Consider the following 17,039-nt stretch of genomic DNA (forward strand, 5'->3'; position numbering starts at 1 on the left):
CTGTTGTTAAAATATTTTCCCCTGGGTTCAAAGTTTGGCCAAGGTTGTAAATTTAATGTCTTCTAATAAGACTAGTAAACTTAATATTTAGGGAGAGAGCTTATATGAACTGGATGTTTTCTACATGAAATTAAGTTGCTACAATACAAGGAGACAAAACCCAAACACTTTGACCACCAACATTATTAAGGTCAGTGTGTACTTTATTCCCAAACAATACATTTCTTGGTACATCGACTTCATTGTATGTGGGTATGGAAAAGTGACTGATCATGTAGAAACACAATGTCCTCTTTGAATAGGAAATGCTGTTGATACAATTTTACCATACAGAAACAATACAAACAGGTGACACAGGCACTCTTCACTGTTTGGGCCTGTTTGTTGAACAACTAGAGATGCTCCTGAGACATAAAGTATGTCTTGATGTTAGTGCTATGATGGACACTGCTACTGGACATTACCTCCATGGCAACTGGAAGCTCTGAGACCTGCCCTCTTATTTTTTTTATCATAGCCACCTTGACAAAATTTCCCTCAGTCATCTATTTGGAAGATTAAATATACTACCTATCCCCTCACCAGCCGCCTCTGAACACCCCTGAAGCAGTTTTTATTTCAGCTAATCCCCTTATTATATTTGTATAAGCAACTGCTGACTATTTGGCTTAATTACCTTCCTGCTGTCATAGGTGGCTCAAGTAAATCCTTCAAACCGGATGGCTCATCAAATGAGCTGGCATCATGTGATATGGACGAGCTGATTTAGTAAACACTGTACATCAGCAAACTGATCGAGCAAGGTAATCCTTTTACTGACAATTCACAAACATCAGTATAGACAGGAGTCTTAATATTGACAAATGCTAATGCCATGCAACTTTGCAGAATGTTGCGATCCATAATGCAGTAAGTTTTCCCAAAACAAGACAAAAGCCAACATTCCAAACAAAGAAAGCACCCATTATCTTCAACAAACATAATGCAGCTATTGTTGTTTTTAATGTTAGCACAAGAAAACTAAGAATACAGTATGTGGGGGGTGAGGGGTTTATGTTTGCATAGCCATAAACTAAGGTAGAGACAGAATAGGACACAGAGATATAAATGTGTATCTACAGTTCTGACCCCATCATTCAGCAGTCAGTCCATCTGTCAGTATGTTATTAATAAGGTGATGTGCCCAAAGAGAAAACAATAGTGGGGAACAGTTGTGGCTCAGTGTTTTAAGACTTTGGATCTTTGCTACATCTGGACAGAGTTTAACAGTCACCCACGTGCCATGTCAAAAACTTTTTAATTTTTTTTTTTAACTACATAAATAAGGTCCACTATTTTGCTCCCTAGGCGCTATCCACACATTCCCAGAAAATATATATGTAGTGTCCTTTGGATGAAAACTAGATTAATGTTATAATACTGCATACGTTTGGGTAATGGGAGGATTTCCAAGAAGCATTCACTCAGAGTCAGTCAGGACTGGGGAAGGGGTAGAAAAAACACTTTACACAAGGGTATGCGTCTCATAAAAAGGTGCAATCTGTAACAGTCAAAAGTGCTTTCCCTGCTTCGTAATGGTATAGTTTTGTATCCAATTCATATGTGATTGTAATGTTGAAAAAGTAAATCCTTAAAAAGGCGCGATCCCCGCACGTACAAAACAAATGAGTTAGTTACTTTATTTTGCAAATGTGATAAAGTATATTTTCTGCATTTTGTCAGTTAAACGTTCTGTAGTTATAAACTTGAAAAATGACAATTTACAGATTACACCTTGTGGAGTGGAGAAATCTTGAAAGCAGCAAAAGATAACGTAATACTGTCTCAAAGAGAGGGAAAAATAAAAATTCCAGTGACATCCATAGTTTTTTTTTTTTTTTCACCAGAGACCTGCAAGTTACAGACCATGGTGCAAATACTGTAAAAATAAATACATAAATACATACATGGGTAATCCGTTCTTACATACATACACATATTGTATCATAAAATAAGAGAATTATAAGATAATTATAAAATTCATATGTACAAATGCATAGTCCTCATGCGTCCAAGAAGAGGCCAAGCAATGAAGTTTCCTCTCTTCGTTTAGGGTTTTGTTTGGTGTGTTTGGTTTTCCATGTGGGCATGTGTAATGTGGGTTTATGTCTGTGTGCTGTAGTGTGCATGGCACTTACTGTACAAGAACACAGGGGTTACACACGAGTTTAGTCTGTGCTGTTTCATCTCGACTCACCTCAGAGACAGTGGGTTATTAGTGGGTAAAAGTTCACAGATCAAAAGTTGAGAGGTACGTGGCCAGGCGTGTCTGAGGTTTCTAGTGTGCGTGTCCGGAAGAGCTGTGTGAGTGCGAATACAGAGGAGATGAGCACAGTGCAGCGTTTAGCAAGTAGCCTCACCCCGTCACTCTCCCCCTGACCCTGTCCAGATCCAGTGAGGCCCACACTCTTACCCCCAACCCCAGCACCAGTTCCAGCTGTCTCAACAGCCCCAACAAACTCCCGGTACAGACCCACTATCTCCTTTAACTTGTCCATGGCCTCCTGACTGTCATCGTCCTCATCCCTGTGGACCAGACTCGCATTATGGCAGATTTCACAGCCAAAACAGGGGTTTGTTCGCAGGCAGGCTGCTGACAATTGAACCAGAGCACTGAAGCTGTTGGATAAAGAACGTAGGGCTTCATCAGGAGCCCAGCCTACACGTGTGGCCCGCTGACACCCGGATGCCAATCGTCGAGCCTCTGCCTGGAGAAGACTCCTTTCAGCCTCTGTCATGGCGGCAGGGCTTGTCCCAGTACAGTTTGGGCCTGGTGCTGGGGTAGTACTGTCTTCTGTCCCATTGTGATTTAGGTCAGGCCCTATATTTATGCCTGTGATATCCTTCTTTGAGTCTTGACATATTGTTTGTTGTGGTTGCTCAAGTGCTCCCCTCTCTAGGACCAGCAGAAGTTGATCTATATCTTGACGAAGGGAAGCAAAACCTCCCTTCAGCCCACCATAATTCTTGTTGGTAAGAGATCGAAGAGGACCACCAAAAGAGGTTGTGGGGGAAACAGGACGTGAAACTAGGGGACTGATTTCAGAGGAGGCCGTTGAGAAAGTAGAGAGCGGGCGGGGGTTGTCTCTCAGCAAAGACAAGATATTGGGGTTTGGAGAGGGTGTTGTAGGAGAAGGGACAGGTGCCTGTCGGGCAGGTTTGGGCCGTGTGCGGCGGGAGAACTCATAAATGGTAAGCTCCTCATCAAAGCTAACACCATCCTCAGTGTCTCCACTGAAACAATTGGCGTAAACGGTGCGACAGCCACAGGCCTCCCGATGCTGCTGCGGTGGAGTACTGTCTGCGAGTGAGGAGGTTGGTGAGTCACCTCCAATTTGCATGCTGGACACTCCTCCCAAGCCCACTGCTGAGTGGGGACGTGACTGAGGCTGCTCTGATGACACACTGCCACTGTGTGTACTATTTTCTTTGAAAGTCAGATTAGGGTGTGAGCCGTTTGTCCCATTGGCCTTTTTCATGTGTGAGGTAACATCCTGGGCCTCTTTTATTGTGGCTATGACAACCTCAGCTCCATCTTCTAAAAAGTTCCCTTTCCCTCCTGATTTTGAGGCCACAGTCTCATTTTCCTTGACAGGGGTTTTGTTTAAGTCTGATAAACCACTGGCTACAGACAAACCAGAGCCAAAGCCAGATGTGTCTCCATTGATGGAGTTAGTGGAGGGATAGTCCAGAGTTCCCAAAATCTCCTGGGAACGGGTCATGTACCAAGGCAGAGCCTGGATCTTCCCTCTCAGGGCAGAGGCTGGTAGCCTGCCTCCCAAGCTGGAGGAGCTGGTCCTCAGGTCTGATCCTGATCCAGATCTTCCAGGTTCTCTGCTTTCCAGGCCCCCAACACCTTTAGAGTTGGTTGAGGTGAGGGAGGTGGTAAGGGTGAGAGGTGCATCTGTATTTTTAGGTGACAGGCTCTCATGGCTCAGAGAGACCCTGCGGGGTCCTGACTGGATGCTGCCATTGCAGCTGCTCCAGGGATGGATTCCATTTGGTGGACCTATGCTATCCTTGAAGATCCCTTTGCTTGGATCAGTAGGAGAGATAGGAGAGCTAGCAGGTAGCGACAAGGGGTGGAGATTGGTGGGAGAAGTGGGTTTGGGGGGCACGGGAGGGGGAACAGCTAGCTTTGTACCTGAATTAGAGTGAGGGATAGGGGGTAAGTGTGGTGGCTTTTTTACAAGTAGGGTCGTCCCATTGCTTTTCCCCTCAACTTTAGGACTTTCCTTTTCATCAGGAATGTTTTCTTTATCTTTGAAAGCCGCATGTGCTCCATTCTCATGCTTCAGATCTTTATTCTGTTTTGGGTTCTTTTCCTGCCTCTTTGTCCTTTCCTCAGTTTGTGATGTTGTGATGGGTAAGGTTTGCTTGCTGCACCTCACTGCTGTAATCAAAGGTGATGACAGAGGCAGTCCACCTGCCCCAGATGTGACAGACTTGAACTCCATGGTGTCTGGTTCCATTTCCAGGAGTTCAGAAGACAGGCGTCCAGAGGCATCCCCATTGCAGTGGGCATATGATCTCCCATGCTGGGGGGACTTGGGAGAAATGGTCTGAGGTTTGAGAGGCAGCTGGGGCTTAGGTGCCAGTGGTGGTTTGACTTTAACCTCGGGTTTCTGTGACGGCTTTGGTGGACTGGGCTGTTGGTTGTTAAGTTGATTTGTGGGCCCTTTAAGCATCTCCACTTCCTTCTTTACTTTACAGGATTGGGATTTATTGGCAAGGGGGGAAGATGGCTCTTTCCGTGGGGCACCTGGAACACCATTCCAGGTTCCACGCAACTGATTAGCATTTTGCTGGTCAGCCAGTTCAGCATCTGTGAAAGACAGACACAAACCAAAAGAATAAAGCATCAATGAACTAACACAAATCTTACCCGCACCTCCTTTAATCACATTAATGTTTCAGTGTTGCCACATGTTGCCATCACATAAAAAAAAAACATAAAACATGCCACCGTAGACAGAGGGAGCTTCCCAAAAATGTGACACGGATAAATAATCTTATTAATAGGTCATAACAAACATGCTGTGAACAAACCTGATAGATCGGGAACTGGAGGAGTAAATCTCTCCTGTGCGTCAAAAAACTCATCCTCAGATTCTGAGGCAGTCTCTTTGATGAGAAGAGCTGGTTTAGGGTTGGGTGAAGGTGTCAGGAATAGACCCTCTTCATCCTTGGATAGGCGCTGCTCAGACTGTCCTGCTTTGTGCACAGGAATTGAACTTGTCCTTAGAGGGACTTTGGGAGGTATCTTTTTCTTTCTTTTAATTGGTGATCTTTGAAAGGGTGTGCTGTCAATCATTCTCAAATCTCTTGAGCTGGGGATCTTGGAAATGCGTCTGAGTTCCTCCACTCCCTCTTCTTCCTCCTCCTCTTCCTCTTCATCGTCATCATCACTTGTAGCTTCAGGCGGGCTAGGGAGGAAATCAGCCTTGGAGAGCTCAGCAAAGCAAAGGCAAGAGTTGTCATTGCCACGGTAATTTAGGTTTGTGGGTCGCAGGGGGCCTTGGTGGCGTTTTGGCTCTAGGAGGTAGGGGTGGTGAACGTCCAAGCTTGCTATGTCCTCGGCTGCGCATGGTCCACGGAGTGCCCCAATGCGAGATGGGGCTTTAGCCCCAGCACTGCTCTCCTCTAGTGCAGCGCTCAAGGAGCCACTGGACAAGCTGGAGAAGCTGCTGGTGACCCGTGGGTCAGTGTGGTACCAGGTGGTCTCCAGGTTCATTTCCTCATCCATAATACTAAATTTACGCAGACCACTTCCTGTTGCTCCTCCTTCGTCTTCGCCCTCATTGTCCTTACCTTCTGTTGTCACTATTATCTTCACTTCCTGTTTGCCTTTTTGCTCCTCTCTCTCTTTTCTCTCTTCTTCTCTCCTCTTCTCTTCCTCCTCTCTCCTCCTTTCTTCCCAGTCCTGACTTGCAGGGTCTGGACGTTTGTAATTCTGAGAATCCATTGGGTCATCCTCATCTGTTGAGTCATCTGAGTCACTACAGCAGCGAGACACGTAACCTAATAACATCAGAAAAAAAAAAACACAAGACAAGCATCACAAAACAATTAGCACATTAGTATAACAGACAAATGTTTAAATTTTGATAGTATAACATGATTTGCTTTTCTATCCGTACCCGTACTGGCTGGTGACATACATCAACACGTGATGTGAAAAATGTTTATCAAAAGGCCAAAGACAGAAAGTGATTATTTTAAGTGAAACAGTTTTTGCTCACTTGATAGGGATTCATAGCACACGCCCTCTATTACGGCGAACCTCCCACACACACCTTCTTCAGCAGGAATCCTGTGCACCCTCACTTTTGGGCGCCCCAAACGGAAGACATTGACACTGGGATCCACCAGGAGTTTGCAGTAGCCTCCCAGCAGACACCCTAAGTCTTTGGCTGCCAGAGAGTCCATCAGTAAGGCAAATGGCTGTGAGAGAGAGGGCATTGCAGAAGATAAAGTAAAGAAGTAGTGATTAAAGCCAAAGGGTAAGGGAGAAAAGGCGATGGAGTCGGAAAATGAGAGAGAGATAGTCACCCTTGAGACCAGTGAATTAGCTACCACACACTCCCTTAGGCTTCATATTGTTTGTGTATTGGAGGAGAAATGTCTGACCTATATTTACTCTAGCATGAGCACTGGCGCAAATATAATGTGGTGAATGAATATCCATTTTTCATATCTGTGTCAGTGTAGAAGTGCCTACAGGTTTATGAATAATAGAGCCTAGTATCTTGATGACCATGTATATGCACCCCGTGTCTTCCATACCTTCATGTCATGCAGTGAAACGCGCAATAGGCTGACTTTGTCCGACTCTGATAGCAGTTCAACTCGGCTGATGCTGCTGAACTCAACCAGTGTAGAGATCACATTGAGCTTGTGGTTGATGACCTGACTCATCCCATACTTGGCCCCAACCAGCAGGCTGACCAACACTTCCCTGTCTTGAAGCTGAGTGTAGATGAGAGAGACAAGGGGTACACCAGAATAGAATGAAGTGAAGAGGAGGTAGTGCAAATAAAAAGGGCAAGGAGACAGACATGTAACAAGGGGTCCAAGATTGAGTTTGAGTTGGTTAAATTGGTTATATGCTATATGCTTTAACAATTGGACCCACCAGGCCACATTAGGCTCTTAACACTTACCATCATCGTAGCTGTGTACGATCGTCCACCATATGAAATGAGCTCTCCCAGCTGAGTGAGGTAGGCCAACCGAGCCTGAGTAGCAGATATTACCTACAACGCCACAGTGGTCATGAAGGAAGAGAGAAGAATGATAGTGAGAGCAGGGCAGACAGACAGCAAGGAGACAGAATGAAAGAAAACCAGGGGAAATGTAATGATTAACTCACTGACCAAAACAATGCTCTCCACAGAGAAATATGATTCATTTATTTTCCCAGAAACATTACCCAAGACCAAGACCTACTACGTATTTACTTTTTAATTACCCTCCCACCCACCATCTATCTTTCTCCCAAGCTGCTATACCACGTCAAACTGCAGGGAGATTAGCAGTCACAGTAAGTGTCAACTAAAAAGTACCCTAAAGCCACTACTAAACTGTTACCATCTATCTCTTTACGCCTTTCAATGCTTCCTCCCACTCATCCATCAGTCTTTTTCTACCTTCTGGCGTGGCTCTAGCAGGGACTGGATCTTTTTGAGGTGGTAGCTGATGGCTTTCCTCAGGTCCTTCTCCCTCATGTTGCTCAGCAGTGTGGGAGAGATGAAGCTGTCCAGGCCAAACTCCTTCCTGTCATCACCACACACACAGAGAAATGAAAAGCACACTGATACACAATGAAGAACTCTAATACATCAATGGCGGCTAAAATTGGGAGTGAAGTAACAGTGCCCCACATGTGCTATGCGCTTGATTTAGTTTTTAGTTTAAATATGGTACAGCATTTGAAAAAAAGAGGGAGCTTGGGGAAACCAACGTTGAACTGTTGGATGAAATATACAGTATGACAGAGCTGATTTTAGCTATTGAAGAGAAGCTTCAGTGATATTATGTTTTTAAGATATTTGATCTTTCTCAACACAACACCAGCACCTAGTTTTTGGTGGTGGGGTTTTGTGGAGTTGGCATATCTGCTGATGTTGTATTTTTTACACAGCTGCCACTAGATGCTACTAAACAGCCACATTTAACGTAATGTCCCTTTAATTGTAAGTGTAACCATGACTTATTTATGACTTTATGACAGTAACCTTTCAGTATATAACCATAGTAATCTATGACCAGTGAGTCAGTGAGATGGTCCTTTGTGAAAAGCATCTGTGCTTTTATACATTTTCAGGTCCAGAATGTTAAAGAAAGAGACAGAAAGAGGGAAAATTGTGTCTCACACACAAAAAGACACTTTAGATTCAGACACCGGAAATAGGACAAATACACATTCTTATGCACACAAACCATTTCCCATCACATTAACAGATTTGGCATTTAGTGATCCCAGGCAAATTACAATGATTGCATGAGTAGAGCAAGCTCAAACCCTGACCCTGAACGGACAAGGACACAAACACATAATACTCACGTAATAGTCTTGATAGAGGTCCTGGTCTGTCCACAACTATCTAGTCTCTCGTGCATATGCAGCGCTGCCAGGCGAAGTGCAGTGTTACACTTCATCTCTACTGCAAAACGCTCCTGCAGCACATCCCCAACACTCTGAAAAAGACACAGTCACACTTCATGTCAGACATTGGAAATTACACAGCGCATAAGCATCTTTGTAAGTAAACCAACACTGGGACACCCAAACTGCCATTCATACAGCAAAAACTAATGCAGCAGGAGGTAAAGATTCCTTGTAGAACAATAAATCAACATGATATAAGTGGCACTCCCACTGCTTTACTTTGCACTAAATAATACGCAAAACCTGTGGCTTTAACGCTTTTCATCCAGGGATATAGTATATACATATAGTGTCAAAGCTGAGGTATATCCTAGAAAGCATCTGTTTGCAGGATATGACCAAGTTCTTTGTTAACTCACAAAATGTTTACAAGCTGATATAAGGCCACACTAATAAATCTTATTGTATAAATTTGGGAGAGTTCTAAACTAATATCAGGACAAAATAAGGAGCAGCTGCATGTTAACTTCAAACCTCTTCGCAGCTTTGATTCTGGCAACATTTCTGTAATGTTGCTGTAATGTGTTTTGGAGCTGATTTAAAGCACACCAGAGCAAGTTGGCAGATCAACCTCTATTAAACATCAAATATAAGCTTCATCTGGCATGTGGTAACAGAGATTTAATTTTTTAATTTTTAATTTTTGTTTTTTTACTGTATGAATATTTAGACTTGTTTTCCACATGTGAGCAGGGAGCGGGGCCTGACTTCTAATTGTGACATAGCTAAGCTCAAAGCAAAAGTCTCTAAGACAGAAAGAGAGGAAAACAGAGAGGAAGTAGCAGTGTAGATAAGAGACCTGTAAAAAGAGGTACTCAAAGGTAGAGGGATCATCCTGCAGCAGGTCCATGGGGTCTCTGGGGATGAAACACACTCTGAACAAACATCGGTAATCATGGGAGTCTTTTTTCTGGACCACCTGGTGAAGACAAAAGACAGGCATGAAGATGTTTGCGAGCTCTAAAAGTAAAGGCAACAACTCTACATCCCATATCAGCTGAGTTGTATCCTCTTGTCAGTAGGTCTACTGTAACTAGTATGCTTGAAAGTAACATTAAAGTTAAGAAAATTACATCTACTATAAACAGCCACCCACGACTACTGTATGTTTGTGTGTGGGTTTATGTGTTTGTCCATTTTTTCCTTCACCTTCTGTATTAGCTCATCTTCGTGCAGCAGTAGTAGTTTGGTGATGCTGTACTGTTGCTCTAGCACCAGGGCAAAGTACTCAATGGCCCGGATGGACAGTTTATCCTTCAGAGTCAGAACAATGTCCTGGAATGGTGAAAAACCAACAGTTCAGACCCCCTTAGGCAAACATGTTTCATCCCAGTCTGCTGGTGGCAGATGGTCAAATCTGATATCCCCCTTTCATTTTCCCTTTGGCTGGGAATACAAACTGAAATACAAATATAAAACCTGCTGTTACAATAATAATGCGCTCATAAAAACAGTCTACAAAAAAGACATGGACCTCCTGGTGGTGAGAGGCTGACCCGATTAACTATCTTATGAGGTTTGCTATCTCATTATTGTTTCATTAAATCTTTTTTGTATTAGTCCATCATTAAGAACAGCTATAAGAGCTACAGTCACCCACACTCTGTCACTCTTGGGACGATCACAACATTACTTGTGGTGTGCTTTAATTATGTAATATGCCCACTCATTTTTAGAAAGCCTTTCACAACTAGATCCGCTAATGTCTGGTCTCATGATTTTTATTAGAGACTGAGAGGGCATCTCATTAGATCTTCTGAGGACGATAATGTGGAAATTGCATTAGACAGTAAAATTTCTATCCATCACAACAGTGGGGCCAGTCCTATAAACGCGAATGGCCGTGATTGAGTGAGTGAGTGAGTGCGTGATAAAGTAACACCACTGGTCAGCCAAATGCCATGTGACTGATTGATGAAGTTACACCATTGGCCGTTGCTCCTTCAAAATTAACTGGTGCAAACGGTTGCATCATCAGGGTGCTTTTACAGGCAGTGTTGCCAACTTATTGCCTTTGTTGCTAGATTTACTGACTTTTCACACCCCTTTAGCGGCTTTTCTTCACAAAAGCCCCTAGCGACAAGTCTAGCGACTTTTTGCATAAACCTCACCTACTATCCGAAGAAGAGAGAAGCCAGTATTGCACCACGAGCACGAGGTAAGACTTTCCACCGGCACATGGCAGCTGACAAAGATCTGAATAAGTTTTTAACGTTCTCTTGGAGTGATCATCTTACAGGTAAATATTGCCAAAATCACAGCACAGCCGTTGTCTTTATCTAATGTGTATTATGATTTTGTCAGACGACGTTATAAAATCAGGATTCAAGCAATGCAGAACAGGAGCTTGGAAATGGCTTGGAAGTGACTCCTGCTTAACATGTAGTCTTAATGGGCCACGTTTAAGCCACTATTTTATACTTGTTCCGTTGTCTGACAACAGAAGCAGAAAAACATGTAATGAGAACAGCTCTATTGGGAATTCGGCTGTATTAAAATACTGTATATGTGAGCACAGAGAGTAGGATAGAAGCAAACAAATAAAGGGCGGTCCAGCCATATACTAAGTTTTGACCTAGTCTTGTTTATTTCATGTGTAATTGTGGCATGTTCTTATTGCTGAGATATTTATATTCAGTTTATTCAACTTGGTATACAGTATGTCAGGTTTCTTCTCATTGGCTTTCGTAGAGTGCACTGGTATTGATGAACATGTCAACCCCCCAAGAATGATGTGGCCACCTCTTGTGCCAATTGTTAGCAAGATGCATCAACCAATTATCCATGTTGCATTCAAGATTCATCAGATTTGAACAAGTAAAGTAGCTGCTGTAGCCTGTTAAAGGTTGAAATTTTGACCTTTCGTTACAGGGTCTCTGTCTGAGTACACAAGTCCAACTACTCCAAATACTGCAGGTCAGCATTGTTGGTAAAACTGCCATGTTGCACTGACATCCTTATTTGTACATACCTTGACAGTGGTGGTGTTATCAAACTTGAAAGCCTTGGTCTGTCCATTCTCTAAATAGACTTTTAGGACATTGGGCAGGAAGAGAAGAGAGTTTCCCTGGTTGAGAGAAGTGAGAGATATCAGTGTGGCTAGACAGGAATCAATATCAAACGAGAAAAGATAATAATAGGAAAAGGCAGTATGTAATCTTAGAAAATAAGACCAAATGAAGACGACTCAAAGCTGTGAAAGATCCAGGATTTAGGATAATTCATCTGTTGGTTACAACAGCCATCATTCTGTGCCAAATAAGATTTTCCCACCTGAGTGTGCCCGTTGACCACCACCTCCTCTGCAAAGCGCACTTTAACTGGATTACTCCTCAGACGAGCTCTCTTCTCTGCCGACATGATGGAGGACTTGGGATTCTGCAACACAGAGATGTACAGGCGCCATCATGTGAGGGCTGGCCCATGTAGTAAGACACACACACGCACACAAACACACACACGCACACTTGTCGAACTCCAACAGTGCAAGGACACAGTTAATTCTGACACCAACAAAACTTTGAGACACAAACAACCACAGCTTTAATCAAAGGGTCGACACACATATTTACATTCACACATCACAATCTGAAACCAATGTGAAGGCAGTAAGGCGGTTAATCCTGTCAGAAGATATGAGTTGACAGTCACATGCTTGGAAAAACACAGAGAGCTTATGTTTAAGTCAGGAATGGTGTAATGACTCTTTGTGAATGTGTGTGTGTGTGTGTGTCTCTGTGTGTGTGTGTGTGTGTGTTTGTGTTGAGGGGAGGTAATCAATGTCTTCTTTGTACTTACTGTCATGTGGCGCAGGATAGTCACAGTGATACAATCCTCTAAGTCCCTGTGTGGAGAAAAAATACACACACATACCGATACAAACACACAAAAACACAAAAAAACCACATACATGCACGTAGGAATACACACACACAAGAGAGATCATTATCTTTCTGTCCAGCTGTAAAGTAAGCCCTTTTCTCCTCTGACCTTTGCCCTTGACCTGCTCAGCCTTTCTCATATACTCACACCCACACACACACACACACAAACACGGAGTCACACACGAATCATCCATACACACTCTCAGAAATGCACTACAGCAAACAACTGTGACAGTACATTTAGTCACTGGATGGGCCGGACACACTGGTAGAATGACAGTGGTCCTAATAACTGAACTGGTTTTCTCGCAGTCCACACAGGACAATTTAACTACTCGGAGTTAAAGATAAATACATAGATAGGTTCTAGATAGATAGATAGATATCTGCATTTGTTCTCACCTTAAGATGTTTTCCACCTGCTCAGTGCTCAAATCCTCCAGCACTGTATCATTAATCTGTAGCACCTGGTCCCCTGGGAACAGTATCCCATCTGCAGGACTCCCTACAAACACAAACATACACACACACACAAACACACACACACACCCAATACACAAACACACACACAATGAAAAGAGTGAGCGCTTGCATAAAACAAAAACCCAGCCGCACACGTGGGCTTGCACTTTTAGTTCAGATAAAAGGGAGATATACCCACACAGGCACACTCACACACACACACACACACACACACACACACACAAACACACACACACACACACACACACACACACACACACACACACACAAATACACACACACACATAGAATGTCACACATGGTTATTCAACATGGCTGACTCAACAGTGTTCAACTGAGCTCTCCAGGATGTGAGGGGTTACAGTTATTCTGGGTCTCATCCAGCTCGGCTCCGCTCTGCTTTCTCCAGTTATTTATACTCATTTGTCTTCAGGCAAGAGAGCACAACTGAGGCACAGCAGTTTCAGCTTACTCTAACACACACACACACACACACACACACACACACACACACACACACACACACACACACACACACACACACACACACACACACACACACACACACACACACACACACTAAGTGTATGTATGCGTAAACACATACGCCCATGAACACATACTGTCACACACCCAGTCTGCCTGGTAAAGCCCCGTCTGTCCCTGATTTTTGACCCACTGACAGCATGCCACACTGCTCTGCAAGCTTACAAACACACACACACACACACACACACACACACACACACACACACACACACACACACACACACACACACACGCACACACACGCACGCACACACACACATATGCAAACATACACACGCAGGCTACACTTGCACACATTCTCTCTTTTGCCAGACAAGCCAATCCCCCTCCTGTTGAGCTTTCATGTCAGCTCTGCCAATATCCTGATCTTTGCGGTTTTTCAAGTCCCCTCCCTTCCCTCTTTTTTTTATATATCCTTCTTCCTCATCCACCACTTCCCTCTCGTATTCACCTTCTCACCACCAGGACCTCACTCAGTCCTTTCACAACCAAAGGCGTCACCCATCCTTCCTCCCTGTATGCACTCTGCACACTTTCACACTCATTATTTGGATCTCTTTGGTCATATTTGCATCTTGGTCATTGTTTATTTCCTAATATGCCTTCCTTCAGGCATCATCTCGTCTATTAAATCTTGTCTTCTGTTATCACCTCTCTCTTTCTCTCTTTCTCCCTTTCTCTTACTCACTCTCTCTTTCTGTCTTTGGCATCAGAGAGCCATTAAGGAGCTGGTGGCAGGGTGGGACCCTCCTCAGGGCCTTTATCAGCTTAGTTTACAGGATAGATGTAAAAATAATGGATCAGCATCTCTCTCTCTCTCTCTGTCGCTTTCTCTCAATCCCCCCTATCAAAGTTGCCTAAATGAAAAGTGATTGAATTTAGAAAGGATGAGCAGGTGGCTCTGTTGTTTCTGTGGCTTCTCTGGCACTCTGCTTTGCAGTTCAAATGCCAGTAGAGAGTCAGTGCGTTTGTGCATTTTTGTACGCGCGCGTGCGTGTGTGTGTGCGTGTGAGAGAGAGAGAGAAAGAGAGAGAGAGACAAAGAGAGTGTGTAAATCTGTCTTGCTGCAGGCGGTGCAATGTTGCATAAAGCAGGTGGCCATTTGGAGAGGAAGCAGGGAAACAAAGTGCACTCATCCACATAGACAAACACACACACACACACACACAGATGCCACCACACCTGTCATGTACCTGTGGCGACGTCCCTGACCAGCAGGGGTGCGTTAGTGGTGAGGGTGAAGCCATGTCCAGTGCTGCTGTCCAGGACCGGGTCCCTGGTGATCTGCAGCGTCAGCTTGGCCTGGAAGTTCTGATTGGAAAGACTGTTGGAGCGCTGCGACCTCCCATCGCCTAGCAACCGCTCTCTGAGGAGGTCAAACAGGGTGACAGGTTACCTGAGTGGAGACTATAACACCGTGGTCATTAGCAAATAAATTCAGGTGGATCAAAGGTGAGGGAATTCATAACCCTTACCCTGTTGTTGTATGAGAAAATTTCAAAAAGCAAGCTCAGTCTGCTCTGTTTTTTTTTTTTTTTTTGGTTGCAAATATTTTCATTGATTAGATTATTTATTTCCTCAATGTCAGAACATTTATGAAAAATGCCCATCGCAATTTCCCTTTAGCCAAAGGTGATTTTCAAAAGCACATTTTCTTAGAACAGTCCAAAATCAAAGAAATTCAGTTTACAATGATATAAAAAAAATATAAATAGCAGCAATCATCAGATTTAACAAGCTGGTACCTGCAAATGGTTAGCCATTTTGTTTGAAAAGTGAGTCAAGTGATTTATCGATCGCTAAAATAGTTGCCAATTAAGTTTCTGCCTACTGACTAATCAATTAATACCAATCTTCTCAGCTCTGAAGACGCTAATAAACACGTAACAAGACTAAGAGTCTATAGGTATGCTAGAGGCTCTGTGAGGCTGTATTTAGGGACAGCAGTGCTTTGAGCTAAATGCTACAGTATGTCAGCATGTTAGCATGCGTAATGTTTACCATGTTTACCGTCTTAGTTTAGCATGTTATAATCGTAACATTTGCTAATTAGCACAAATAAAGAAAGTAGAGCTGAGGTTGATGGGAATTTGATTAGCTTTACAGGTATTTGATCAGAAGTTGAAAGTAGTGGACAAATTAAAATTTTGAGCTGATGATGGTGTTAGATAAAAAGTTAAAGTTTTAACAAAGTTATTACAATAACAAATGAACTGAACAAAATTGCCTGTCAATTCATCCAGTTGTTGTTGAGGCATTTTTCTCAAAACAACACTTGCTAACTTAATGGTGGCTATAGATGAAAAGTCAAGGGATCACCAAAGTCCATAGGATTCATCCTCTGAGTACCATGAATATTTGTACCAAATTTCATGGCAACCCATCCACACATTTTGAGATACCAGTCTGTATAGCAACACTGCAGTGAAAGTCACAGGGTTGTAAAAGTAACAATGGTCACGAAATGGGAATATTCAATATCTGTATTGTTCTGTGTTGCATTTAAATCAAACAGTGACATCCTCTTCCTGAAGCATGCTGTCCTGGTCAGCTTGTCTTGACATAGTCAGATTTTTTCCCAAGAAAAAAAAAAGGAAAAGTTAAAAAAAAAAAGAAAGTTTACTGGGCTTCCTCTTTACCACCTCCGCTGTTGAGAATGAGAAACCACTCAGCGGACAGCAAATGGGATAAAGGGCTCTTGAGAGCATTTTTGTGGTTCACTGTAGGGTGTGTTTGTGTGTGAGAGAGGGACAGTCAGGTTTTGAATATGTACTCAACTATGTGTTAGGCCTATGTGTCTGATGTGTGGGTGTGGGGAGGGGATCTGGTTTGTGAGTTAATAGGGGAAATCAATTTTTTTTTTACATTATCTTTTGATTTTTAGGGTATCTTTTCTCTTCTTATAACCATTGCTATTTAAAATGAAATTGCACATTTTCTCAGAAAAAAAACACCCGTTTGTCCAACTACATTTTAATTTAAATAATATATACCACACATCCCACACTTCTTCCACAATACAGGATCTGGCAACTTGACTGTTTAGTTTAAGTTATTTTATTTGTAATTGACGCCGTGGTTTGTGTGGGGTTGGCATTTTCTGCTACTACTGGCTGTACTGTACTGTCATCACTACCTACTGCATACTCAGTTGTTTTCCCATCAAAACTATTCTATTTGCTCACTCAGATGATATAGGCTCTCTTAAACCTATTATATTCATGTCCATTCTCTACCTGCTAAGTGACTCTCTGGTGCGTCGTATTATTGTTCCCACCACCTGCTGCACCCGACTGGCTCTCCGAGCTGGAGACCTGCTCCTACATCGCTCCTTCTCCTCCATTTATCTAAAGAGACAAAGAGAGAGAAGGATATGAGTTAGACATAATCGCAGAGAAGCAAAACACACAGAG

General features: G+C 43.1%; 1 protein-coding gene across 1 annotated transcript; it reads right to left on the reverse strand.

Annotated features, from left to right (window-relative positions):
• Positions 1-1,920: 1,920 nt before the first annotated feature.
• On the reverse strand, positions 1,921-16,969 carry frmpd1b (FERM and PDZ domain containing 1b). Its single transcript, XM_040119079.1, has 15 exons — positions 16,863-16,969; positions 14,820-14,992; positions 12,997-13,099; positions 12,509-12,554; positions 11,984-12,088; positions 11,682-11,777; positions 9,860-9,985; positions 9,510-9,629; positions 8,606-8,739; positions 7,689-7,815; positions 7,203-7,295; positions 6,826-7,008; positions 6,336-6,483; positions 5,089-6,060; positions 1,921-4,864 (listed from the first exon to the last, which is right to left on the reverse strand). The coding sequence occupies exons 1-15, from the start codon at positions 16,967-16,969 to the stop codon at positions 2,277-2,279; spliced, it is 5,121 nt and encodes a 1,706-aa protein (XP_039975013.1). The 3' UTR covers positions 1,921-2,276.
• Positions 16,970-17,039: the final 70 nt, after the last annotated feature.

The sequence above is a fragment of the Xiphias gladius genome, chromosome 23 (assembly GCF_016859285.1).
Source record: "Xiphias gladius isolate SHS-SW01 ecotype Sanya breed wild chromosome 23, ASM1685928v1, whole genome shotgun sequence".
NCBI lineage: Eukaryota > Metazoa > Chordata > Actinopteri > Istiophoriformes > Xiphiidae > Xiphias > Xiphias gladius.

Bases quoted from the DNA above. Each gene is read 5' to 3' on its own strand.
- frmpd1b (XM_040119079.1), bottom strand. From the start codon at position 16,969: ATGGAGGAGAAGGAGCGATGTAGGAGCAGGTCTCCAGCTCGGAGAGCC. The intron at 9,986-11,681 runs GTATGTACAAAT...TCACCATTCCAG, and splicing joins ATAACACCACCACTGTCAAG to GACATTGTTCTGACTCTGAA. The intron at 4,865-5,088 runs GTTTGTTCACAG...TGTCTTTCACAG, and splicing joins TCCAGTTCCCGATCTATCAG to ATGCTGAACTGGCTGACCAG.